The sequence below is a fragment of the Ambystoma mexicanum genome, chromosome 12 (genome assembly GCF_040938575.1).
Source record: "Ambystoma mexicanum isolate Mex_15411 chromosome 12, UKY_AmexF1_1, whole genome shotgun sequence".
NCBI lineage: Eukaryota > Metazoa > Chordata > Amphibia > Caudata > Ambystomatidae > Ambystoma > Ambystoma mexicanum.
The window spans coordinates 370,057,895-370,084,960 of record NC_090936.1 but is presented as its reverse complement, the minus strand read 5'-3'; the positions used below and the strand labels follow the sequence as shown (position 1 = coordinate 370,084,960).

Genomic DNA, 27,066 nt, shown 5'->3' with positions numbered 1-27,066 from the left:
TTGGCACCCAAAACATTTTGTCTGGTGTCGCCTTCGGTTTATGCACCGATAGGCTTGTCTTGCTCTTTTTATGAGGTATCAGAGAGGTTTCTCTCGATGACATCCTCAATTATTTTTCACCGGATTTAGAGCATCTAGTCTCTGACCTTCCTCGGTCATCCTTAGAATGTGCTGGGGCATGGTCTTCACGTGATTTCTTGGAAAGGGTCAGGCCGCATTCTCCAAGATTCACATCATTGAGGCTCTAAAAGCCTCCCATTTTCTAGGGGAATCATGCTTTGAAGGACAAGTGATAAACCATGTATCAGAAGACAACGAAGAAGAGGGAGAACGGTGACGCCTCTTCTTCGCCTTCTTTGAAGAAGACTAAGATTTTCTTGACTGACTCTTCGACCTAGATTTCTTTGATTTACGTCGGGACTTTTCTCTAGACTCTGCAGAGTCTTTATTTTTCTTCGAAGAGGTCTTCGAAGATTCCTCCCCCACCGCCAAGTTACCTCGTCGTTCCTTGAGAGCTTTATTCGTCATAGCCTGACAGGAACTGCATTAGTCAACTCGATGGTCTGGACCCAAACACCAGAGGCAAACTCGATGGGGATTAGTTATAGACATTTTCTTCCTGCTCTTCTGGCACTTTTTAAAGCCAGTTTTAGGGGTAGAAGGGTAAGATGAGGAAGACATCTCGAAAGACTGAAGCGCCGTTTTCATACACACGAAGCAAAAGATTTCAGAAAAACGGAACTGAAGCCAACTACCGCGGCTAGAACCATTTATACTGCGGATGACGTCAACACTACGGCAGCCCTCGAGGGACATGGATGCCACAACATCGAGCACAGCGCCCACTGCTGTGGACATTGTTTTCCCAAAGCAGCAAAACTGACAATATGAATATCTAAGATGAGGAATACGTGGGAGGACACAATCCATTCAAAGCCTGTAATACTCTCATTAGGCCATACTCCCAGGCTGGGTTAACGGGTCAGAGACCGTACATCTTTGCTTCTCAGGTACAGTTTGCAGTATACTGGCACATTCTATTAGTTTGCTGCTGCATGCTTACAAAGAAGATAGTTTTCACCAGTTTTCACAAACCTTGCTCTTCCTGTCTAGGAACATTATTGAGAGCTGTAAGCACAAGCATGTTAAATGCACATCATTGGAATGGACTAGGTTTAATAAGAAGCTGGCGGAGGACAGGCTATACATGAAAGTGATAAACCTTTGGACAACTAGTGAGCCAATCCCTACCTTGGATAACAGCATTCTGTGAGAATGGACAACTCTAGGCAATAAGCACCTTTGAGATATGTTTTCCTAGGGCCGGGTTGTTTCCTGGGAAACCTCTTGCACATGTTTTGGGGGTGCTGGGGGGGGGCTATGATATTGTCGCAATAGTATAGGATGGGAACTACAGCTGACGGACAATCAACACCAATTGTGCAGCATTTCCACAATGCCTTGGGATGCAAAAAGTTGGCATCCACTTTATAGAACATGTGTGACAGGCCACAGCCCCGCAGTGATTGGCAAAATTGCATGTGAGTGAGATCTGGGTTGTATCCTCACAGAAGAGCTCTAGATAGTATTAGTGCTCACTCACAAAATGTTTCCACGAATTTACTGTATTAATGGATTTGCATGAAAAAATCTGTATAGAACTTACCCAACACCCTTTAAGCTACCAAGGATATATCCCTTCAATAGTCATACAGTGATGCAGACTATCTGCATATGTTGTGGAGCTGTTCTATTGTGATAAAGTTCTACTCCCAAATTATTTTGATAATAAATGGCATTACAGGCCTAATGCAAAAGCTTGAGCTACTGGGCTGGCCATTCAGGGAATATGAAGATTCGCCAAAGGATGCATTCAAATTTCTAACTAGAGGATACAGCATTTAACTAGCTAGATATTGTATTCTTCAGACATCGACTGGAAAAGCTAAACTGTCAGTGACAGGGTGGTTCAGGGATTGTCTCTAGTGAAATGACTGAAGGAATAATGTTAGATTGTCTATCTTCTAGGCAGTGGCCAAGCAACATCTGGGTGTCCTTCCAGTTGTACCTTCTGTGAAAAAAAGTACACTCATGTTTGGATGTGCATTATCAAAAAGCCTTCATTCAAGAGAATTGCGACCATGTTAAAGGCTACAGTAGAGGAAATATGGCAACTACAATACTGTTTAAGACTTTGCTCAGAATAAATGGATGTCCGGTTGTAGAAATCTCCAGCAGGGTGGAATACTTAATCGCTAGACACACCAAGAGCAGTCCATGAAGAATCAAATAGAGTCTTGATCATCCTAGAGAAAAGAAATGGCCTTATTTATATTGCGCCTTTTACCATTATTATAGTCTCAATGCGCTACTGGTGGAAACGCCATCGGTGATGGAAGTCTAATATGTGTTGAGGTCAAAGTAAGATTACAATGCATGCGTGAATTTGGCCAAGTAAGGCTCAGCAAGGCTGGCCAGTCTACGGGAAAGGGCAACCCATGAGGTTAGGCTTGTGGATCGGTGCTGAGGAGAGCAGTCAGGAGATAGCGCAAGTGCTAGTGACTTGCTATATGTTCAGCGAGCCCGAATTTGATGATATGACATGGCATTTATAGCGCGCCTACAAGTGTTTCTAGGCGCGACAATACAAGGAGGAAGAAACAAAGAGGCCAAAACAACGATCTTAATAGGCCTTGTGTCATTCAGCTCACGCAAGTGCGGGGAAGAGGGAAGGGGAGAAGTGCCAGTGGGGAGGTGAAGGGAGAAGTGCAGCTAATTCAATAAGTGCAGCCAACAGTTGGCTCATAAGTGCAGTGAGAAGGGACTGCAGTCTTGCAGGAACAGGCCCTTAAGTGCTGAGGGAGCCCGAAGGCAGTGCAAGGGCAACTGGACAAGCAGGAGCCTGGGCCAGAGTTCAGAGGGTATCCAGGTCACCAGTGCGCGGAGCAGTCATTTATTTCAGCAGGGGAGAGGAAGAGAGAAAGCGGAAGCGAAAAGGAAGGTCTTGAGCGGCTTCCAGAACCGGAGGTGGTTCTACTCAAGTTTGAGAGGCAGAGAGGCTGTTGCAGAGGGAGGCCCCAGCCGAGGAGAGAGATCTGAGTCTGACCCTCAAAGTTGGATGTGGATGAGCAGAGAACTCGAGAAATAAGATCTTTTGAAAGAGAAAGTTGGTGGTAGAGACCGGTCCCAGGCCCCAGAAAGCCTTGTGGACGATGCAGAGGGTCTTGAACTTGATCCTTGCAGCCACAGGGAGCAAGTAAAGAGATTTCAGTGCTGGAGAAATATGATGCCTGGGCTTGAAGCCAAGGACCAGCCTCACAGTCCTGTTCTGGATAAGTTGTAAAGGTCGAAGGGTAGAGGCAGGCAGATTTAGAAAGAGGCAGTTGCCCATCATAGAAAGTAACAGAGCTCTGCAGACACATATTCTGGGGAAAGCGAGAAAAGGAAGAATACCTCCGAACAGGTGCAGCTGATAGTGTAACTTCTTAGAGACATCAGAAATGTGAGGCGAGAAGAAGAGGGTGGAGTCGAAGGGGACACCAAGGTTCTTAGCTTCACAGGAAGGAGCAGGTAGAGGGCACAGAGTGGGCGGCCAGAAAGAGCAAAGGAGGGAGCAGGTGTCCCAATGAGGAGGATCTCAGTCTTACTGGCATAAAGGCAGAGATTGTTGAGGCACACCATTCCTGAATTACGGCCAGACAGTCTGGTATGAGTGAAGGAGCAGAGGTGGCTGGGGGGAGCTTGAAAGAGAGCTTGCTGTCATCTGCATAACACTGAAAATTGGAGTAGAAAGTCGCAATGCAGTGGGCAAGAGGTGCCAGGTATTGGTTGAACAGCCAGGAAGAGAGGTTAGACCCCTGGGGAACACCACAAGTAGAGAGATAGAAGAGAGGAAAGACCCCAGTTGAACCTCAGAGGGTTGGTCAGTGAGAAAGTAGGTCAACCAGGACAGGGCCTGATCAGTGATACCCAGGTCATCACAGAGGTGTTTGAGCAGGATGGTATGGTTGACCATGTCAAAAGCAGAGGATAGATTGAGGAGAATGGGGACAGAAGGCAGAGTAAAGATTGGAGAGCAGGGCTTCACAGGTGTTCAGGAGAGCAGGTTTCGTGCTTCTGGCAGCTCTGAAGAAAGACTGGTGATCGCAGAGGCAACCAACAGATTCAGTATGCAGATTAAGCTGGGAGATTGACAGCTTTTCCAAGAGTTTGCCCAGGAAAGGCGTGATGGAGATAGGGCGATAGTTAGCCTGAGAGGAAGGATCGCCTGAGGACTTCTTTAGAAGGCGGTGCACAAGGGAGTGCTTAAGGGGTGAGGCAAAAGTTCCAGTGGCATAGGAGTGATTGCAGAAATCAGCCAAGGCTGGAGCAATGGTGTCGAAGTGGTCCTTTTTGGTTCTGGGTGAGCAGGGGAGAACCTACTTTGACAAGACTTTCATAGATCAGACTTGCCTAGAAACATCGTCAGGGGTGAACAGGAGAAAGGAGGAGGAGAGACTGCCTCAGATGGGCCAGGAGTGGTAGAGGAGGAGTAAGAAATAGAGGAAGAGAGGGTGGACAGGATGTCCTGAGTGTTAGTGGTGAAATGAGAATTCAAGGCTGTGCAGAGGGCATGGGAGGGTCAGCCAAATTGTTAGATGCTGCAGAGACGGGCGCTTGGATGTAAGCTCTATTCTTAATGAGGGCAGAGTTTGTACTGCCTTTGAAGCAGGCAGCAGGCCAGTTTGTCAGAGGGGGCGCCTGATGCCCTCCACTTCCTATCCGCCGCCCTCCACTTGTGTTTAAGGGAGGTGAGGTCGGAATCGTACCAAGAGTTGCATTTGGATTAGGGCTTCAAGTGGATCCTCATGGCAGGGGCAAGAACATCAAGAGTATTAGAGATAGAAGAGTAGAGCATGGAAAGGGCTGTGTCAGGATGTGAGTCGGCCAGAGGTGCAGGAGGAAGAGAGACTGTAGCGACGAAAGCTTCAGCTGAGACACGCTTCATGAGTCGAATGACCAAGAAGGTAGGATGCCAAAAACCATGGTGTTGTCTAGGCTATTCACACAATTCCTGGTTATTACCAAAATACTCCTAATCTTTGTACTTTTCGTATTGCGATTTGGTACATTCATAAATGTTTGTTACATCAGTTTTTACATGCAATTATTTGAAATTCCAATACCACTCATTCTGTAAGGTTTACTCTAGAGCATGAGGGTGGAAGCAGGAGTTCTTTTTTTGTAGTGTAGCCTAAATTGTTCAATTTATTTTGCTCACCTCTATGCTTAAGTGCATTCTTATTACTAAGTGGTCCGTTCATGTATCTGACTTGTGCTTCACGTGCATAGTGCTCCCTGTGAGAAACCTGAAGGTTTCTAGTCACCGGGGATCTGTAATCCAGGTGGCCAGGACACGGCCATCGCTACTGGATCCAGTTCCTGGGGATGGACCAGTGAGGGAGGATCACCTGGATGGGGGTGGTCCTTAGGGAGGGGGACACCGATAGGTGAGACACAGTATCCCCTTCATCCAATACCTTTTCGCCATCCTATCACGTAGGACATTAAAAAACACTGCCCCCCCCCCCCTTGCCAACATGAACACTTTCGCACAACATGAAAAACAGACTAACACCAGAGTCGTTTACCGGACATATCCAAATAAAAGGGTCAGGCAAAGTCAGGCAATTGACCAGAATCACACATACCCGAGGCCCTTTCCCTTCCCCACAGGGATTGAATGTGGAGCATGAAAGCACACTATGAGCAAGGCAGACCGCACGAGGAGCCAGCTATCCAGATCCGGCAGTTTGAGAGAAGGTGAAAGGCAGCGGGAACCGAGAGGGTGACTAGGAGTGAAGCGACCTTGCCCTTTTCGTCCAAGACCTGCAAAGCCTTCGTAAGAGTAAACATAAGATCGCGAATAATAGCCCAAGTGTGTTGCAGCAGGTGTCAGCGGTTCCCGGAGCGTGCCTACGCGGATAAGTCGGAGCGAGGGCGACTCCTGCTACCGTAGTACCGGCCTTGACTCCAGATACAAGGAAAGCCAAGCCGTCCATCACAGCCAGTGAGTCGAGGGGAGAGCCGATAAGAAACCGAAATGTGTTGAATGAACGTCACAAATTGGCACTTTGAAGAAAGTTCAGGGAAAATTGTTAAGGGAAAACCAGCTGCAGAGGGGACCGTCACCAAGTGGGTGCTGACTGGAGAAACTCGGGTTGATCCCATACTGAATGAAACTACTGATACCAGAAGGCAGTAGAAGAGCCACCAAGACAGGTCAAAGTGGTCATACAGGAGGTCTAGCAAAATCCCCGTACAGTCGAAAGTCTTTGACCGCCAAACTATTAAGAAAGCTAAGGAAGTGAATCCTGCATCAAGAAGAGAAAACCTTTGAGAACGCAAAGAAGAGCGAATCCCGCCTAAAGTGAAAAGTGGTAAGAGTGAACCCAGAGGAGAGATGCCGATAAATTGGGGCGAAGTCTAAAGTCCCAAGAAACAGTGTTTTGACAAAGGTGAACCCGGCATAGGGATGTCAGTGAGAATTGTTTAAAAAGACATTAAGATTTTGTGAAGAAGAATGTTGGTATGGAAATGAGCCTATCCCACCCCCTAGGCACTTCCAAATAAAGCAAACCACATATGAGGCAATGTAACCCGCAAGGGGGTAACAATCTGCACCACCAGGTGCCATATAGAGGCCACATAGCGCATAAAAGCGGATGCTTAACACTAGAAATGGCCACACTCTGCAACACCATTTTGGAATAGGCCTCAAACGAGCTAGACCACAGACCCATGCTGCTCGCATACCTCATTAACAGAGCCCAATGTCTACACAGCATGCTGGCTCCACTTGAGCTTTGTTCCCACAGAAGTCCACTTCCCTCTAGCGTTGCAAATCCTCAGTATCGCCTTCAGAAATGTGCCCGGTACAGAGCGTGAGACAGTACCGGGCACAGTGATGTGTCTATTCATCTCCACTAAACTGCCATTGAACCCCTGGTCCCCACCCAGTCAACCCAGTGATGGGCGCACAGCACTAACCCGACCCAAACTCCCTTGGCTCTGTGATAAGTCCCTGACCCTGAACCCCAGGTCCTAACCTCCATAAAGGGCAGACCACAGATCTAAAGTCCACATGACTGGTAGGGGGCTGTTTCTGTATCCATACAGCCCCCTACGAGCACCTGACACCAGATGTCTGCACTTACCCCGGCACTTGCCACCACTTGGCTGCACTCCTTATTTATTGTATTTATTGTTTTTTTATTTATTTTACTGTTATCCTATGTAGTGCACTGCCCCCTCCCCTTGCACTTTTCCCTTTCCCCGCTCCCCTGCACGCGCGATCTCAATGTCACCTGGCCTAGTAGGATCGTTTTCTGTCTTCCCTTTGTTCCCCTTCCCTTGCCTCCTCGCGCCTTGAAATACTTGTGTATAGGCGCGTTATAAATGCAATATATCATATCGTATGATTTCTCCTTAGCCGCAACATACCTATCCAGTAACATGAGATACCGGGAAGGGTAAATCAAAGATCAATCCCCAGAGGGGAGACATGAGGTGCAGGGACTACAGTTTCAATGGAGCCCTGAATATATGGGTCAGCATGACTGTATTTTAGTTGTAAGGATTTGGCAATAGCTTTTTTTGTATGGGCCATTTATTTTGACAAGACGCCACACAGACTGCCTTATTTTCATTTGATGGTTGACGCTTGCTCCCATCTTAGATTTAGATTAGGTGTTTTTCCAACTGCATACAAGTTTAATAAACACCCTTAGACTGTGATCACTTGCGTCTGTCCTTACTATTGCCACCGTGAGTTCCTTACAATGGTGGTATTTCTAGTAATGTTTCCTTTGAAATTCTCAAGCCATGTTATATTGATGACCTGTTGGTAACCAACTTAAACTTGAGTGCGTCTATGTGTGATTTGTTTTTGTGTGTGAATGCCTCACCAGTGAGCTAATTGGTGATGTGGTTGTGAGTGGTTGTTACAGCTAGTTTACCTGGAAGGTGTGATTGGGTGTGGTTGTACCAACTCATTTGCTTGGTAGTGCTCTTACTTATGTACAGGTGACTAATGGCGTGATGACTGTTCAAGCTTGTGGCGTTGGTAATTTCCTTGTTCCGTTTGTGTAACTTGTTTCAGAATTGGAACTTGGGTTGGAAAAACGCTGCCCACGTACCCCTGGCAGGGTAGGATATGGGTTATATCCTGTAAGAGAGTGAATACTCTGGCCTGAGTTATCTAATAGCAACCCTATTGGTTTCTGGAGAGTACTGTACATGAACTGTGATGGTAATTAGTGTCCGTCTTGCGGATTACGGAGCATATGGTGAGTAGACTGCCTTACCCATATTGTGGTTAGTGGTCCAACATAGTGCTCCTCAAGTCGGCGGCAGCGTTCCAGTTGGTCATCCTGCCGCCACCATCTTGGAGGAGTCTATTTATGCTGATTTCGTGTCTATCGTGATATCATCACGTTATGTTTTTTTTTTTTTTTTTTTAAAACACTTTTTATTGGCATTTTTGGTAAGGTTACATTTCAAGGCTGCGTTTAGTAAAGGTATCCGTTAGCCAAGTGAGGTGTAATAGAAACAGGTAACAACAAAAATTAACAACAAACATGCACAGTCTTTTTGTGAGGATGTCTTCGTTCAACAGGTATTCTGGAGGAAAGGAGTGTGAAGGCAGGGTTCCGGGGCTTGCGAATGTTCGGGGTTCAGATACTAGGTGGATCCGTAGTTGTTTAGTGTTAGGGTGGACAAGGACCTCAGGGGGGCTTGTGATCAGCAGCGAAGGGTATGTCGCGGAGGAGAGCTTTCCACGCTTCCAGGGTGTTGTTTACGTCGGTTGTTCCAGTGGTGGCTCCATCTTGCCAGGCCCTGGTCTCGGCTGTGGTCCAGCGCTCTAGTTCTCTAAGCCAGTGTTGGTATCTCGGGCCTGGCTTAGATTTCCAAGCCATAGCTATGGTTCTTTTGGCTAGGATGCAGGAGATGTCCATCAGCTTGACCACATGTTTGATCTTGCTCAGTCTGGGGTAAGTTCCGAGGAGGCATTCCTGGGGGTCCCAGTTGTATCTGGTGATGCCGGCTTCCGTGCAGGTTTGCTTTATTTTGGACCAGAATTGCGACACCCTGTTACAAGACCAGAACATGTGCAGTAGGTCTGCTGGGATGGTGCCGCACCAAGGGCAGTTTGATGTTGTCTTATTGTTAAAGCTGGAGACTCTCTTCGGGGTCATGTATGTTCTGTAGAGGACGTTGAGTTGGATTTGTCGGAATCTGATGTTCCTGGAGACCTCACTGGGGTAAAGTAGCACTCTCTCCCACTCAGTGTCCGTGAGCGTGACCCGGAGGTCAATTTCCCATCTTTCTTTTAGTGCTGCGCTTTTAGGGTTGGGTCTGTCTATTAGTCGGCCGTAAAGGCGGGTTATTGGTTTCCAGCCGTCCGAGAGTTCATGCATCTCGTTAAGGAGGGGGTTGGGGTTGGGTTCTTCTGGCCATTCAGGCCATTTCGTCTTTGCAATCTGTCTGAGACGATGGTACCACAGGAATTGGCCTCTGCTTAGTTCCTCTGATTCTAGGATCGTTTCGAATTCTCTGAATTTGGCGTCCTCGTATATGTCGCCCCAGGTGTAAATCCCAGCGCTCTCCCATTTTCTTGCCACTTTGAGGTCTGATATGGATTGGCATGCGTCCACAAGGATGGGGGTGTCAGGAGAGTACGGGTGAGTGATTTGATGGATAGAGCAGGTTCTAGTCCAGATTTGTCTGCCCAGCTGCACAATCATAGGGACCCCTAGTTTTTGTTTAAGTGGGTTCCAGAGTGATTCCTTGGGAAACAGGTTGGAAGATGTTAGTCTTAGGAGACCTGATTCAGCATTTGGGTCATCATGGAGCCACCTTGTGACGTGGCTGAGTTGGGCTGCTAAGTAATACATGTGTAGGTCTGGGAGTTGTATCCCCCCCTCCTTGTGTCGCAGCGTGAGGATCTTCAGAGGTAGCTTGTGCCTAGCTGGGCCCCATAGGAAGTCTCTAATGAGCGAATCCAGTTTTTTAAAGAAGGGCATAGGGATGTAGTGGCAGACATTCGTGAAGTAGTAGAGGAATCTGGGTAGGATGATCATTTTCACAATCGCTGCCCTGCCCATCATGGCAAGTGGCAGCTTAGACCAGAACTTCATGGAGTTACGGAGTGCTTTTGTTGCTCTTTCAGTGTTGTGTTCGTGGGTAAGTTCTGGGGTATGTGTTATGTTGATTCCTAGGTAGCGGAACATCTTTGGTTGCCATTTTATCCCCACCTCCGGCAATTCTTCCATGCCTATCTTGTTGAGTCCGGCTAGTGGGAATGCGCAAGATTTAGATCTGCTAAATTTGATTCCTGAATAGTGGGCGTAGCTGTCCAGGACATCGAGTAGGACTTGTGCATTCACTTGTGGGTCTTGTAGGTATAAGAGAACATCGTCCGCATATAATGAAATTATGAAGTGTCTGTCGCCTAGTTTTATGCCTGCATCAAAGAACTGTCTTCTGCAGTAGATGGCGATCGGCTCCAGTCCCAGAACGTACAACATGGGTGATAGCGGACAGCCCTGCCTAGTGCCTCTTTGTATCGCCCAGGCTTCTGATATTATTCGCCCGGTCTTCACTCTGGCACTGGGTGAACTGTAAAGGACCCTGACCCATCTCACAAAGCCTTCTCCAAACCCAAACTCAATCAGCACCTCGATTAACCACTCCCAGAAGATGGAGTCGAAGGCTTTGACCGCATCGAGTGAGAGCACCGCCAGATCCTCAGGGCTTTCGTGGGTTTCGGCTATGACGTGTTGCAGCCTCCTCAGATTGGCCGAGGTGTTGCGTCCCGGGATGAACCCATTCTGGTCCTCGTGTACAATAGACCCAATCACCCTCGCTAGCCTCTTAGCCAGAATGGTGGTTAAGATCTTGGCGTCGTAATTCAGCATCGCTAGCGGGCGGTAGGAGTCGCAGCGTTCGGGTGGCTTGTTTGGTTTGAGCATGGGGATTATGATGGTTTCCCTCATGGTGCTGGGAAGAGTTCCTTCTTCGTATGCTTCCGTGTAGACTCCCAGTAGTATTGGAGTGATGATGTCTTCGTAGTTTTTGTAGAACTCTGGGGGGAGTCCATCGCTCCCCGGAGATTTGCTGGTGGCTAGAGATCTGATCGCATCCTTGATGTCGTCGGCAGTGATCTCAGTATCGAGTGCTGCACGCTGGTCCTCGGCTAGTTTAGGGAGTTCGATCTCTTCCAGGGTGGCTCTGATGTCTTCTCTGGGTATTTGCTTGTCGTGGGAGTAGAGCTCGGAGTAGAATTCTGCAAAAGTGACTCCCCGTTCATCCTGGATCTCGGTGATGTAATGCCTCGGGTGTTCTCGATTGCACAACCATGCGAGTAGTCTGCCTGGTTTATCGGCCTCTTTGTGTATCTTGGTAGTGTTGGTTGCAAAGTCGAATTTCGCCAGTCTGTCCCATGCCATTCGGCAGTCGTATCGAAGTCCCCGCAGGGTCTCTTCCCCTTCAGTAGTGGTGTCCAGTTGGGACTCGAGGCGTGTTATTTCCGCTTCATGTTCTTCTAGTGTCTCTTTCAGGCGTCTCCGGATACCTCCCGCTCCAGAGATGGCTTCGCCCCGTGTTACCACTTTCATCGCCTCCCATAGCGTGCTCCAGCTCGATACAGAGCCTTTGTTATTGTCTATGTAATCTTCGAGTTTCATGCCAAGGTCTTCCTTGAACTCTTGATCAGTGAGTGCCATAGGGGACAGTCTCCATGTCGGAATCGGAGGCCTGGGGCCAGTCAGCCTCCACTGCATGACCAGCGGGGAATGGTCAGATATCGATCTGCCTAGGTATGTGACGTCCTCTACCAGGGCAACTTGTTCCCTGTCGGTGAAAAGGTAGTCGATCCTTGTGTGAACCTTATGGGGGGCAGAATAGTATGAGTAGCTCCTTTCGTTTGGGTGTCGCGCTCTCCATATGTCCACCAGGTCTAGGTGTTCCAGAGCGTTGTTAAGGGCCGTGGTGGCGGCATTGCGTGATTGTAGTAGAGGCACCGACCTGTCCATCTTGCCATTGCTGGTGCAGTTGAAGTCACCTCCCCAAATAAGGGTGCCCTCCCTGTTGTGGGCTATTTTGGGGCACAGCATTGCGATGTGCGATGGTATCCCGTGCTGCGGGAAGTAGGAGTTGACCAGGCAGATTGCGGTGTTTTCAATGGTCCCCCAAAGTATCAGGTATCTGCCCTCTTTGTCTGCTTCCGACCCCTGTAGGCGAAACGGGACGCTTGGGTTCACCCATGTGAAGACTCCCCGTGCGTACTTGGAGTACGCTGCTCCCTTTCCAGTGCCACCCCATCTCTCTGCTAGTTTGGAGGAGGATTCCGCCGTCAGGTGGGTTTCCTGGAGCATAGCTATAGAGACCTTCTGCCTGCGGAGATAGGAGTGAATGCGATTTCTTCTCAGGTAGGAGTTCATCCCGCGCACATTCCACGTTAGTATCTTTAGTTGTGATGTCATTTGGGTGTGTGGGTGATCTTTATTTCCTCCTCCTCAGAGGGTCTGCCCAGGGGGTTTGGGTTCCTGATAGGGCGGTTTAGCATTCGTCCCTCGTACTCGCCTAAGTTGGAGTGGTGTGTCGGCGTGTCCTGTTGTCCACTCGGGCGTGAAGATGTAGTGACTGTGCTTATAACATAACAGATAACGTAACTGTAACTTGTGCGCCTAGCGACTGCGTTCATTTCGCTGCGCTCAGGCGCTCTCGCACCGTCGGGACCCATCCGGGCGTCGGGTTCGAGTGGGGTCGGTCAGGCAACTGGCCTGTCCTGGTCTGTTCGCGGGGGCGAAGTCCTGAGTCCGGTGTGGGGCCAAGCGAGAGCCGCGTCAATTTGGCGAACTGTAGTGTTGATTGCTTCCGCACTGCAGAGTGCATGTGTTATTTGCGGGGTCTTGCGTCGGCGGTTGAGTATGTGGTCCGGTGCTTAGTTTCAGTCGTTAGTCTTTGGGGTGAGTCAGCGCCTTGGGCTAAGTTGTTGTCCTCCATCCACATGTTGGCTGCCTCCGGGGTTTCCAGGAAAATCGAGCGGCCCTTGTAGATGACTTTTAGTCTAGAGGGATAGAGCAGCATATACTTTAAGTTTAGGTGTCGCAACCTGGCTTTGATTGGCACAAACGAGTTTCTCTCCCTTTGCACTTTTGGGGTGTAATCTGGGTAGACGGATATTTTGGTGTTGCCGCGTACGAGTGGGCCGATCTCCCTGGAGTGTCTGAGGATGACTTCTCTGTCTTGAAAATTAAGTATTTTTGCTATTATTGGGCGAGGGTGGGAGCCCGGAGGGGGTTTCTTTTGGAGGGACCTGTGTGCCCTCTCAACAGCAAAGCCTTGCGTGAGTTTGCCTGCGCCCACCTCTTGTTGTAGTAGGGTCTCTATGTATGCAGTCGGGTTCGGGCCCTCGTCGCCTTCAGGGATTCCAAGTATCCTGATGTTGCCCCTTCTGGCACGTCCCTCGGCCTCCTCAGCCCTCGCCTCGAGAAAAGCCACCTTCCTTTCGAGGTCCGTCACCTTGGTCCTCAGCTCCACAGTGGTTTCAGTGGTCTCTTTAATGGTCGTCTCAGAGGTGGCGACCCTATCCGTTAAGTTCCTGGCATCCTGTCTCACAAGCTGAATGTCTGACCTGAATTCATCGATTTTGGTATCAATGAAGGTGCGCAGGGATGCTATGGCCTCCAGCACTTGTGCTTGGTTCTCGGTGGGATCCGCATTTTTCGGTTTTGGAGGTTCGGGGCTGGGGGGGCGTGGGTCGGCCGAGATTCTGGCCTTTGTGGAGACGTAGCTGGCCATCGTAGGAGGTTTTGGTTTGCCTCTGGCAGACATGGCGGGCCTGTGGGCCGGGCTACGATGCCTCGATGGTGCGTTGCTCTCGAGTCTTGCGGGGGTGTTTCAGTCCGCCAGGCAGGCAGTGTGGGGTGAGTTGATGGTATTAGCGGTGGGAGGATGAGGGGGGGTTGGGCGCCCCTGGGCTCCGGGCTCAGGTCTCAGAGCGGCGGCGGGCGCTGGAGCCGCGGCAATGTCAAGTGGGGCCCCCCCTGTCTCCTCACCTCCTGGGCAGCAGTCTCCGCTGCCGGCGTGTCGACGGCGGTCTCGGCGGCAATCAGGATGTTCCCGCCCGGACAGCAGGAGCAGGTCCAGGAGCTCTCGTCCGCGGCTCACAGCGTCCTGCGTGTCGGAGGGGCCGCGGGTGCTGAGTGCGAGTCGGGGCTGTATGGGAGTTTGTTCCCCAGGGTCTCGGCTGCAGACGAATCGCACCTCCGTGTGCTGGAGTTCTCGGCCGCGGTCCGCTCCGTGGTGTTAAGGCAGCGCAGGGGCCGCCATCTTGGGTGCAGGCTGGGGCGGAGAGGGGGAAGGTGCGTGGAGGGCAGAGTTAAGGTTTCCCGGCTCCGATTTTATTCGGGGTTGCTGTCGCTGCTCGGCGGCAGATTCCGCCGTGTTTTGTCCGAGTTTGTGGCTCGGGGGCAGGCTGCAAGCGGTCCGACGAGGATCGTAACGCGGCGTCTCGGCCGGAGCTCGGCGCCTTAGCTTCCTTCCACCATGAGCTCCAGGCCACGCCCCCATCATCACGTTATGTTAGATGTGATTAATTACCTTGCACAATTAGGCTAAATGCACGGTATAGCTGACTAACATAAATAGGCTGAGTGTGAGATATGGCTGACTAAAACAGTCAGTGATATGCATGGTTAATTTCACAATATAGGTGTGAAGCGTGGCTAATCTACACAATTGTATTTAAGTGACACACATGGCTAGTCCTAGCAATTGCTAAATTCTGAATATTTGCCACCTGACACAATTAGGCTAAATGCAGACTATGGCTGCCAGATACAAATTGGGCTAAATTCAGACTATGGCCCTCATTACAAGTCAGGCGTTAAGGGTTTAACGGCGCCGTCGGCGCCGTTAACCCTTAACGCCTGATTCACACTTTAACGCCTGCTTTTTGCAGGCGTTAAAGTCCAAGGCGCTAAGCGACCTTGGTGCTAATTACGGCACCGTAATTTACGGTGCCGTAATTAGCGTCTTCCCCATCCCCATTATGCCCTATGGGGCAAAAATGGGAATGGGGAAGGGCAAATGGTGAATGGGGAATTACCGCCCTACTCACCTTGGAATGGGGCGGTAATTCCGCCATCCACCATGGCGGAATCCGGCATGGACCATGGTGCTAATAGCACCATGGTCCACCGCCTGAGTTGTAATGAGGGCCTATGGCTATGCAAGATATAGCTATCTAACACAAATGGGATATATGCGAGATATGGCTGACTAAAACAAATGGCTAAAGCAAGGTGAGGCTACGCTACACAATTAGGCTAAATGCAAAACATGGATACCTAAGACTAATAGGCTACATTTCTAACAGGTAATAAGAGTGGGTGGGGGTTTAATGGAGCATAGTAATGGCTGTACTCCCTGCCCACACCACACTTACCTTATCAGTCGCTGCTGGCTGACTGCAGCAGGCTTCCCAGACGAACACGGGCAAACACTGAGTGGAGCTGCTCTTTGGCCCTTAGCCAGGGGAAAACCAGGAAGCCCGGAGGTGGATGGGAGTGCAGAGGAGCACTGAAAAATGGCAAATTAAAGAAGACGCCCGAAATGAGGATCATGCTTGGCTAAGGCGGATTAACTTACCCCAATCAAAGACTGCAACCAATTGGCTGCGTATCAGTACCGAGCGGGATAGATCCTCGGTGGTACAACAGTGGATCCAAAGGCCCAAACCGGAGGGCTGTGGGAACGGCCGAAGGTGGGGAAAAGGGCAGAAAACCAGGAAACGGGTGGTATGGTAAGATCAGGGTGCAAAATGTGCACTTGCCAATAGTGATATTGGACTATTGGCGACTACTAACTGGTGTGCTATGTGCAAGTATAGAATTGAGGTGGCAAGTTACTTTTTTATGGCTGGCTAGTAGATTGCAACTTGAATTTTACCCCGCGGCAAGATAAATGCATACTGTAGGAGAATTTATCTGTAAAGATGTTGACCAATGGAATTCATTTTTACCGAAATGACTGAATTACCTTGACAACAAGATCCACATATCCTTTATCATCATCACTGGATACTGGAGTGTAAGGTCTGACCACCAAATTCCCATCAATCTTCGCAGAAAGGTAAATGTGCTGTCCTACAAAAGAAGTAAATTAAAGGCAGTCAACCATACAGGTTATCTTCTTTCAAATCAAGTAGATAGAATATGGAACGACCCTGATCGTTTGTGTATGTCTTTCAAGTCGCCATACCCACCTGCCATAAGACATAATAATCAAATTGTAGCCTTAATGGGGCATCACCTTCACTATTGGAAGGTATATTCATCTTGTACATGCTAGTGTGGCAACTGGTCACACACATGCTACTAGTACAGTGTGACTGCAATTCATCTAAAATCGATAATGGATAATTACAGTGGGAGATGCATTTTTTTACAGTCAATGGCACTACAGCCAGATTCTTCAAGATCTACCCTGTGATAGAATTCAGAAAGTGCTTGCATCTATTTTACATGCAGTCAGGAATCCGCCTGTGGGCGCGGGGGGGGGGGGGGACGGGGGGCGCGCAGGGATACAAAACATTTTCAACATGAACATTTCAGATTATTTTTCAGTAATTTTTCAATCTGCAAAAGCAAGATCCACGCTTAAAACTTGCTACAATACTGCAAGATCTGTATGAAATTAAGCCGATTGGCAATGAACACCACCACGACAATTGTGGTAATATTTGTCACTCCACCCACCCCTGTTCTCTTGCAAGAATCCTTTCTATGGAGCCACAATAGTATAACAAAAAAAGTTACCAAATCTATTCTTCAAAGAGCATAAAAACAATTTCATGTTTAAATATTCAACTGGCTTGCAAAATCATCACCGCATATTGAACTTTCATCATTTAGTCAAGAGTAGGAAAACAGACTTTTGTATTGGGAGAATGATCAGGGGTTAATATAACACAGGAGGAGTGGGGCCAGAGTTGGACTTGAGCAAGCAAAAGCTTCAGATGTACGGCCATCAGAGAATCAGCATATAAAATTGTTTTTTTCGATGGTATAAGACTCTGTTCTGATTACACTATCAATCCCAAAATCCCCCCCCCTTGCTGGTGAAACTGTGACCATGTGATAGTCCTGTCCAAAGGCACATATTTTCTGGAAAGAACTTCTGAGCCACATCAATGACATTCTGGGGATTGTGAGACAGGCATGGTATGAAGCGAGACAAAGACTCAAAGATGTTTGTTTCAAAACCGTTATTTACTAAAGTTCCTGGGCTGGTGTAATGCCTAACTGGTCATAACACTAGAGGGATGGTTCCCTAAACTGATGTTTCTAAGGGCTGTCGAAGTCTTAAAGTCCAAAGTAAAAATCTGTCTTTGTCTAAACCTACGCTTGCCCTCACTCTGACAAAATGTGTTAGAAAGTCTATTAAAAGAAAAAGATAGTGGTTCAACACAAAATGATGGGAAACCAAGGTTAGTTGTAGGTGGTCTTCACACCATGTGTAGGTTGGTTAGTTTCACAAAACTGAGTTCAATCAAAACAGGGCTGTTCAGATAACCTTCTCCACAAAGCCCTTGCAATACTCTCAAATACCTTCAAGGTCTTTGGGTTCCTTGAGGTTCCCTTACCCAAGTTTCAATGTGTTCAAGTTCCAAACACCACAAAATAAATATAACAGTTCCTTTTAAAGCTACTCAAGGGGCCCTTCCCCAAGCTTCAATCCTTTCAATGCAACAAAACAATAAATCTCCAACTAGGTAAGGGCTCTCTGGGTTCCCTTCCCCAAGCTTAGGCCCCTTTTCGGTCTCAAATACAAGTTCAACTTCAACACAGTTCTTTCATACACACTTCACTTGTGGGACACAATTAGAGCCTTTTCGAAATCGCCTGGTTCTTTACTCCTCATAGGTGTGACAACTCCGATTTGTAACCCCACTTTATTCCTTGCTCTTCCTTCTTAAGCCTTTCACCTTCAGGTGCTTCCTGCATCTCTTGTTTTCCTTTGTGTCTTTTGCTATCTTTCTCGTGCACACTTGCACTGCCTGCACTGCCTCTTGCTTGCTTTCACCTTTTCTGTGCCCCTGGTACTTTCCTTTTCCTTCCCGTGCCTCTTGCACATCTCTCTTGTCCTTTCGGTGCTCACTTGCACCCTCCTTTTCATTGCGGGTAACTTGCACCCTTTTTCCACACCTTTCTGTCCTCCCGGTGCTCATTTGCACCTTCTTTATACACTTTCTGTATTTCACTCTTTTCCAATCGCTTTGAGCTTTAAAACCTTTTTACCTTCTGTCGCTTGCTTTGCGCTCTGTGCCACTCTATATTCTGTGCCTTTCTCCCGCTCTGCTACAGTCGCACACACGTTCCTGAGTTTCTTTCTCATTGCTTTCACGAAACTTACCGGGCAGCATCACGTTGAGTGGCGGGCCCTTCAGGATACACAGGGTTGAGGTCATGGTCTCACCACCTGCCCCTCAGACATCCTTGGGACCGGCACAGATCCCAAGGGAACAAGCACTTTTCCTGTATGGTGCCAGCAGGATGCAGGGAGCCTCACTGCGGCTCCTTGGAGAGACAGCTCCCTCGCCACGCTGCAGCCCCTCACAGACACTGGGCCAGCATATCAGGACTCCATTCTCCTCCAGCACTCAGCTCCTGTCCGTCTCTGCTCCTTGGCTCCTCTGGTCCACACAGCATTCCCAGCTTGCTCACCCTCTTGAAAAAGCCTGCACCTTTTATAGTTGTGAAAACTGTCAAGTGGAGTCAGGTGTCCGTGATAATTATTAAATTCCTGACTATCAATGGGACAGTTTAAGTTCTTTCTATCGTCGGTTTCCCTTGCACTCCCCATGTGGTTCCAATGGGAAAGCTTCATTACTCCTGGTTGCCTCTTCCTCATCCCAGTACTGGTTGGAAATCGGGAGGGGAAGATGGAATGGGTTTGGAAATCGCTTATGGAAGCTGAGGGAGAGGGCTGTAAAGTGAAATGGGACTGGAGATTAGATTGATGGTTAAGTCTATTCACTAGAATACTATTAGGAGATCGACAGCAGAGATAGGAACATCCTCTAGCCTTTTTATTTAATGAGATCGCTCCCCCTTGTGGCAGAGTATTCCATCTCTCTGATGTTTTATTATACAAGCATTGGTCTTGATAGTATTCCCTGTTGTCTAGATGGGTAACAGATGAATGGATATTAATATCACAGTCCTGTCTGTTGTGCTTGAACTTTCTTCTCATCCGTTATCATGTACTTAACTCTTTTCCTCCTCTTACTTGGAGCACAAATAATGGGTTTTGGGTAAGGAAAGACACTGTTAGGGTCAAGAGTTGTAAAAGGGTATGTTCTCCTTAGCCGTCCAGGATATTTTCTCTTCCCTTTTCGTGGTGAAGTTCGAGGGGTAGGATAGGACTCAAGGTGACAATATCCCATGAACAACAAGGGTGGGTAGGATGGATTGGGCAAGGAATGGGGTGGGGGGATACCATGTCTCGCCTTCAGATACCTCACTCCTAATACCCAAGGAACCTCCAACCAGGTGATTCTCCCTAGTTTGTCCACACCCAGGTTCTGGATCCAACAGCGATGGCCGTCCCCATGCCACCTGAGAAGAAGATCCAGGGGGAATAAGAGTGAGAATACCCTCAGGTTTCTCACAGGAACCAACTACCTCAGAGTCCGACGCTAGTGGTGGTGTTGGGGGTGGTAGCTGAGGGCCTTTATGACGCTAGCAGAGCTTGTGCTGCTCCTATTACCCACATGCTTACTGCAGCAATTATCACGCTAGCCCATGGGTGGAAAACAGAATGTGGCCTAATTGTGGCTATGTGGTGGGTAAGATTATAGGGAATCTTGCCGTAGGGCTACCATTTCATGAAAACATATTGGACAGAGAACAGAACTACTTCAGACCTACCTTGCTCTGAAATTTCTCAGTGCTCTGATGGCGTTTTGACTGGTGTGACCCAGAGGAATGCCCTCGAAAGATGCAATGTATAACAATTGGAGGGACTCTGTTACACTATCATTGTTTGTTTTCTTTGTTAAAGAGGTAAACAGGGGATACTGGGTGGTTATGTTTTGGTTAAAAGGTTTTGAACTCAGGCATTTACCGTAAGTGATTATATGAAGGTTCCATTGTCATTGTCATGATGTTAATGCTGATGGTGGCGAGTCAACTAAGATTGTCTGGAATTCACATTTAACTAAATAAAGTTTTTAAAAAAATATTTAAAAAACAGACTTTTGTTGGGCCTTGACAAAAAGGAAATGCAAGAAGTACATTAAGGTAAACATTTACCATCATCATTGTGGCTGGAACTCCAGGTACAGAACAAACCTGCTCTCTCCAATCTTCACTGTTTTAGATTCAAAAGCAGATTTTAAATTCAAAGACTTGTGCGTGCCTCAAAAACCCCACACAGGATCCGGACTGTGAACATCAGAAAACACTGCCCAATAAAAGAGACCATTGAGGGCCAGCAACAAATCCTAAATTGCCATGTTCTGAAAACAAAAGAAGACTAAAAATGGGTGGGGGCATCCATCAACTATTCCAAGCAACATCCTTCTGGAATATCTTCCCATATTTAGTAGAACAATCGTAATTCTACTGGCTCATCCACAAGGTAAACCCATGGAGAGGTGTGATTTTGTAAATTGCCAGAGATTTTTTATTCGCTAGAACTATCCACAGGTAGCTTGGATAGTCCTTTGATCCCCAACACTTTCAGGATCAGGTTCTCCACAAAACTCCGCACTAGGGCCTTCCTCTCTCTCCGGTATTCCGACCAGACGGATGTTACAACGCCTGGAGGGACCCTCTGCATCTTCCGCTCTGGCCTCCAACACTCGGGTCGCCCCCACCAGGCCCGCCTCTTGATTCTTGAGTATCTGAATGTCATCCTCCACCATGCTGACCCTTTGCTCCACTTCTGTAACCCTCTCGCATACTTTGCGGAGGTCCGCCCACACCAAGGAGACATCCACCCCCACCTCCTTGATGCTTTCCTGGAGAGAAGTTCTCGAGGCTTGTATCGCCTCCATAAGGGAGTCCAGCATCACTGTACTCTCCATCCTGCCCGAGGGTCTCTCTCTCGTTTGCCTATCCGGGCCACCCTGCCCATGCGCCCCATCCTTCAAATTCATGTACTTGTCCATCCGCTGCTGACTTTTGCCCATGTCAGACGGGGCTTATAGGGCCCACTCCTCAGATACAAGCTCACCACTTGTGCTGCAGGTGGCAATACAGTTTGCTTTACCAATTGCACTTCCGCCCGCTTCCTGCCTAGCCCTGTGTCCGCTGGCCGGAAACCACCTTGAACCAGGCCAAGCACTCCCAAGTCCCCTTAGACCTATAGGGGGTGGGGGGGTGCTCCTCCCCTCAGGTTCCCAGGCCGGTACTTAAGGCCACTTAAGGCTTCAGGCAATTCCTCACCTCGGCCCACCACACTGAAGGCACCCCACTGTGCCTCTCCACACTCCGGAGCGTCAGCAGCCCCCGCCCCTGCTTCCCCTTCACAATCTTCTGCCGATCGTTATCTATCTCTGGGGGGCCCACTTTCCCGGGCCAACAATCGGGGTCTCACTCTCCGTCACTTCGCGCACCGGGTTCTCCCTTACCCGGCTCTTCCAGGAGCAGCTGTCTCCTCTCGCCAGCCTCCAAGCCCCAGGCTGCGATCAATGCCCTCGCGGGGGAGGGGGGCGCACCGCAATGCCGCTTCAGCTCCAAGCCCCGCGGCAGCTCCCACTGCACACGGCATCCTCCAGGCACAGCCCCTATCCGTCCCTGCACCGATGCTCCGCCGCACGTCTCCCTGCCCGGCTCCGCTCCCCGCTCCGCCGCCGGCACACCTGCACACCAGTCTCCAACCCGGGGCCAGGGGGGAGCCCGCCCGCCTTTCCAGTCCCAGAGGCCTCTCCTCGCCGCCGCCTCTCTCCTCCCGCCTGGGTACGCGATCGGTCTCCCAGTAAGGAGGCTCCACTGTGCCACACTCCCGTACTCCAACACCGTGGCAGCCCCCGGTCAAAAAAGAGCCCTCCAGCATTCTCGTTCGCCTCCAGAGGTTACTATGAGACCTCTCTGCATCCAAGCAGCTAGCGGTCTGCCCTCTCGCCTGTTAGAGCACCACAGGGGCTATCTTGGGCACACTTCTTCCCGCCGGAACTTTCCAACCACGTTCAAAGCTGTCTCTTTCAATTCAGCTTCATAAAATGAACCATTCAGTTCCCAGGTGTCTCAACCGCATTTGCGATCTAAGTTACTCTCGCCTCCGGGGGTAACACAGCAGGATTTTGTCAGGATTCACACGGCGGCACAGGAGCTCGCAGGACCTACATGCTCCTCATTCGGCCGCTGGCCACGCCCCCAACTACAAGGTTTGAACATTATGTTTGCCACTTGTGATAACTCAAGAGATGGGAACTTTTCTGTTGGCTAGATCGACTAAGAGTACTACAAGGAATTTAGGGGAAAGGATTACGACCCTAACCTTGGAGTCTTATTTATGAATATTTCTTTCTTTTCCAATTACCCAAAAACTGGGAACTTTTCTGTTGGCTGGATCTACAAAGAACGCTTTACTTTAGGGAGATATCATCCGTGCACAGTTGCTACAAGTATATAGTGTTAGTGACAGAAGAACAAGTTACTTCTTACCTGGTAACGTTCTTTCGATGGGATGTTCCTCCGACGTATTCCTTATCTTTGATAATCAGTCTCCAGCTTGCTGGCCTCAGAAAATGTTTTCAGCAGAGGACGCTGCGCATCGACGTCCGTCGAGTTGGTGTCCCTCGACAGCCACCGTATCGGCGCCGCCGTCACAATGCCCATAAATAGCCACGCACAGCGTCCGTTGCTCAGTTCCGTTTTGTAGCATAAGATAAGTCATGCCTGAATTGGTTATTGACCTTGAAGGAGCGTAAACTGCAACCACAAGGGAAGTATTACTGTGGGGATGGATGGGAGGGGCGATAAGGAATACGTCGGAGGAACATCCCATCGAAAGAACGTTACCAGGTAAGAAGTAACTTGTTCTTCGAAGGGATTGTGTCCTCCGACGTATTCATCATCTTTGATAGACTCCCATAGCAGTGTTGTGTAATTGGAGGTGGGAGTAAAAACGCCATGTTTCCTTTTTGGAATGAACAGAATGTAATACTGCTTTGCCAAACCTAGTATCTTGACTAGAGGAGGAATCCAGGTTGTAAAATCTTGTGGAGGTATGTGCGGACGACCATGTGGCAGCCGCACATATATCTCGAACCGGAACCCCTCTTTGGAGGGCCGAAGAGGCTGCGATACCTCTGGTTGAATGAGCCCTAAGATTTTGAGGAGGCTCTTTCCCTGCTAGTTTGTAACATTCCAGAATGGCCAAAATAATCCACCTGGAAATGGTTTGTTTTGTTACCGGTAGTCCCAATTTGTGCTCTGAGTAACCTACGAACAGTTGGTCTGCTTGCCTAATACTAGCAAGTCTGCTGATGTAAAAGCTTAAAGCCCGCCTTGGGTCCAGCCTATGTAACCTTTCTTCCTCTTTCCCCGGATGGGGAGGAGGATAGAATGAAGGTAATGTAATTTTCTGAGTGATGTGGAATTCAGAAACCACCTTTGGGAGGAAATTAGGCTTCACCTGTATGACAACTTTGTCTTTATGAAAAATTGTATGAGGGGTTTACGAGATAGAGCTTGTAATTCGCTCACCCTTCTAGCAGATGTTAGTGCCACTAATAAGACATTTTTAAGGGTGAGAAATCTTAGCGAGCAAGAGTGGAGTGGTTCGAAAGGAGTACCCATCAGGAAATTTAAGACTAAATTTAAGTCCCATAAGGGAACTTGGAATGGTCTTGGGGGATAGACGTTAGTTAATCCCTTTAGAAATTGTATTACTAAGGGTAATTTGAAATACGATGGCTCCTCTGCAGTGCGCTTGAAGATCGATAGCGCTGTGAGATAGCCCTTGATAGTGCCAACTTGAAGGCCTGAATTTGCCAAATAGAGTAGAAAGGATAACACTGTTGGTGTACCACATGAAAAGGGGTCGATATTCTCTTCTCTACACCAGCTGCAAAATTTGTTCCAACGGCAGCGGTATAAAGACTTTCTTGCTGGCCCTCTGGCCGAAAGCAACACCTCCATAACGTCATCAGGGAGGTCCCAATCCTTGTATCTCAACCTTTCAGAAGCCAAGCGTGAAGGTTGAGGGTTCCGATGTCTGGATGGAGAACCTGACCTCCCTTCTGTGAGAGAAGATTCTCCTTGAGTGGAAGGCGAATTGGAGGGCAGATGTACATGTCCAGAAGGTCCGGGTACCACGTTCTCCTGGCCCAGTCTGGGGCAATTAGGATCATGGTCCTCCGGAATCTTCTAAACCTCCTGATCATTTGAGGAATGACAGGGACTGGTGGAAACGCGTACAGGAGTGGAAACTCCTAGTCCACTACGAACGCGTCCCCTAGAGCTCCTCTCGGGGGAAATTCCCTTGAACAAAACAGATCGCACTTCCTGTTGGTACTGGTGGCGAACAGATCCACTTGAAGGGTTCCCCAAAGGGCGAATATCTCCTGAAGGACGTCCTGAGCTAGTTCCCACTCGTGGGAGACTGTGCCCTGCCTGCTCAGAGCGTCCGCCGTCAAGTTCTTCTCTCCGGCTAGGTGAACTGCTGATAGAGAGATTCCTTCTTGAAATGCCCAAACCCGAGGTGCTTTGCCTCTCTGCACAGTGGCAATGATCCCACGCCTCCTCTTTTGTTGAGGTAGTGCATGGCCACTGTGTTGTCCGTCATTATCAGGACATTTTTTCCCTGTACTGATGTGGTAGGAAAGCTTTCAGCGCTAGTCTGATCGCTCTCAGCTCCAATAGGTTGATGTGTAGTCTGGACTCCGATGGAGACCAACGACCGCTGATGGTCAAGTCGTTGGCATGGGCTCCCCACCCTGTGAGTGAGGCGTCCGTGGCTACTGTTATCTCTGGCCATGGTTGCCAAAACAGTTCTCCTTTCAAAATGTTCTCTCAATAAGCCCACCATTGAAGGTCTCGGGCTACCTTGTCCGGAATCCGAAGGAGATCTGTCATTTTTCCTGAGAACTGCGACCACTGGGTTCTTAGTGCCCACTGGAGAGATCTCATTCTCAGGCGAGCCTCTGGCACAAGGAAGATGCAGGATGCCATGAGGGCTAGCAACCTCAAAAAGTCAAAGGCTGGGAGATGTTGGGCATTTTGAAACTTGGTGACCATCTGCAGAATATCTTGAGCCCTCACCTCTGGTGGCGAGGCTTTTCCCAGAGAAGTGTCCAGGACCGCTCCGATGAACTGGAGCCTCTGTGATGGTATCATCTGTGACTTCTTTAAATTGAGGGAGAAGCCCAGTGTGTGAAGGAAGTGGCAGACATAATCTAGCTGGATCTGAGCTTGTTCCGAAGATACAGCCCTGATCAGCCAATCGTCCAGGTAGGGGTAGACGTGAATCCTTCCCTTCCTTAGACTTGCCGCCACTACCGACATTAACTTGGTGAAGACCCTCGGGCGGAGGTCAGGCCAAATGGCAGAACTTGAAATTGATAATGAGAGCTGCCAATTGCGAACCTCAGGTATTTCCTGTGTTTGAGATGGATTGGCACATGGAAATAAGCATCCTGGAGGTCCAGAGATAACAGCCAGTCCTGGAGCTGGAGGGCCTGAAGGATCTGAGAGAGTGTTACCATCTTGAACTTGTCCTTCCTGAAGAACTTGTTCAATTCTCGTAAGTCCAAGATAGGGCTCAGTCCTCCGTCTTTCTTCGGGATGAGAAAGTAGGGGTGGAGGGGGGCTGGGAGTACCAGCCCTTGTTCCTCTCCGCTACAGGTACCTATTCTATGGTACCTTTCTCTAGCAGGTTTACAATTTCCTGCAAGAGGAGCGGATCTGGAACTTTCAGCGAGCTGTTCCCCAAAGGATGACTCTGAGGGATGCGTAGAAAAGGCAGGCAGTAACCTTGGCCAACTGTCTCCAATGCCCAAGCATCTGACGTAATAGCCTGCCATTCCGTCAGATGTTGAGTTAACCTGCCCCCTACTGGTGTCTTGTGAGGAGAGTCCTCAGAGCGGTTTGGAGGCAGCTGATGCAGATGCCGAGGGTAAAGAGGTACCTGCTGCTGCTGCGGCGGCTTTTGTATTTTTAACCCGTCCACCTCGGGTGAATTTTTCCTGACCCCTTTGAACCGGCTGTCCTCTGGCTCTTCCGAATGCGGAATAGAAGCGATAGGACTTACCTCTCCAAGAGGTTCCTGAGGGGCGATATGGTGTCTGACGGATTGCAGCTCCCAGGGATTTTGCTGCTGCCTTTGATGTTTGAAGCTTTTCTAAACTGTCATCCGCCTTCTTACCAAACAAAGAAGAGCCGTCAAAGGGCATATTCAAAAGTCTGCTTTGCACATCTGGAGCAAAACCAGACTCGCAACCAAGCAAATCTCGGGGTTGTTGTACTTGCCGCCATAGCCCTGCTGATTCTGTCAGCAGAATCGATGCCAGTCTGAAGGGATTCGCGCATTGCGTCCTTGAGAAATGCTTCCCTTTCTTCTCCCTCCGGAAGGCAGTCAGCCGCTGATGAAGCACACTCCCAAAGTGTGTGGCTGAACCTTGCGAGCGTACAAGTAGCATTGATGGATTTCAATGCCATGCTACATGCAGAAAATACTTTTTTGGCAATAGAATCATTTCTCTTGTCATCCCTGTCCTGTGGAACAGCAGGGTAAGCCGATTTACTACCTGATGAAGTTGCTGCCTGAACAACCAGACTCTCCGGAGTTGGGTGTTTGGATAAATATTCAGGGTCAGCAGTAGACACCCTATACTTGGCTGATAGTTTTTTGTTAACCGCCGGGATAACCTCAGGGGTTTCCCAGTTTGCCAATATTTTCCTTTGTACTGCCGCATGAAATGGCACTACAGGATCCTCCTCTGGACCTTTAACCAAAATGTCTGTGAGGTCGTCTTGCTGAAAAGCAGGTGAAGGTGTAGACCACCCC

General features: G+C 49.0%; 1 protein-coding gene across 1 annotated transcript in view; it reads right to left on the bottom strand.

Annotated features, from left to right (window-relative positions):
• Positions 1–27,066, bottom strand: part of LOC138513548 (NADH-cytochrome b5 reductase 3-like) — a 1,142,086-nt gene that overhangs the window by 692,863 nt on the left and 422,157 nt on the right. Inside the window, exon 4 of the mRNA XM_069628494.1 lies at positions 16,087–16,193. Within this exon, the coding sequence (XP_069484595.1) occupies positions 16,087–16,193 (107 nt within the window). The remainder of the gene's footprint in view (positions 1–16,086; positions 16,194–27,066) is intronic.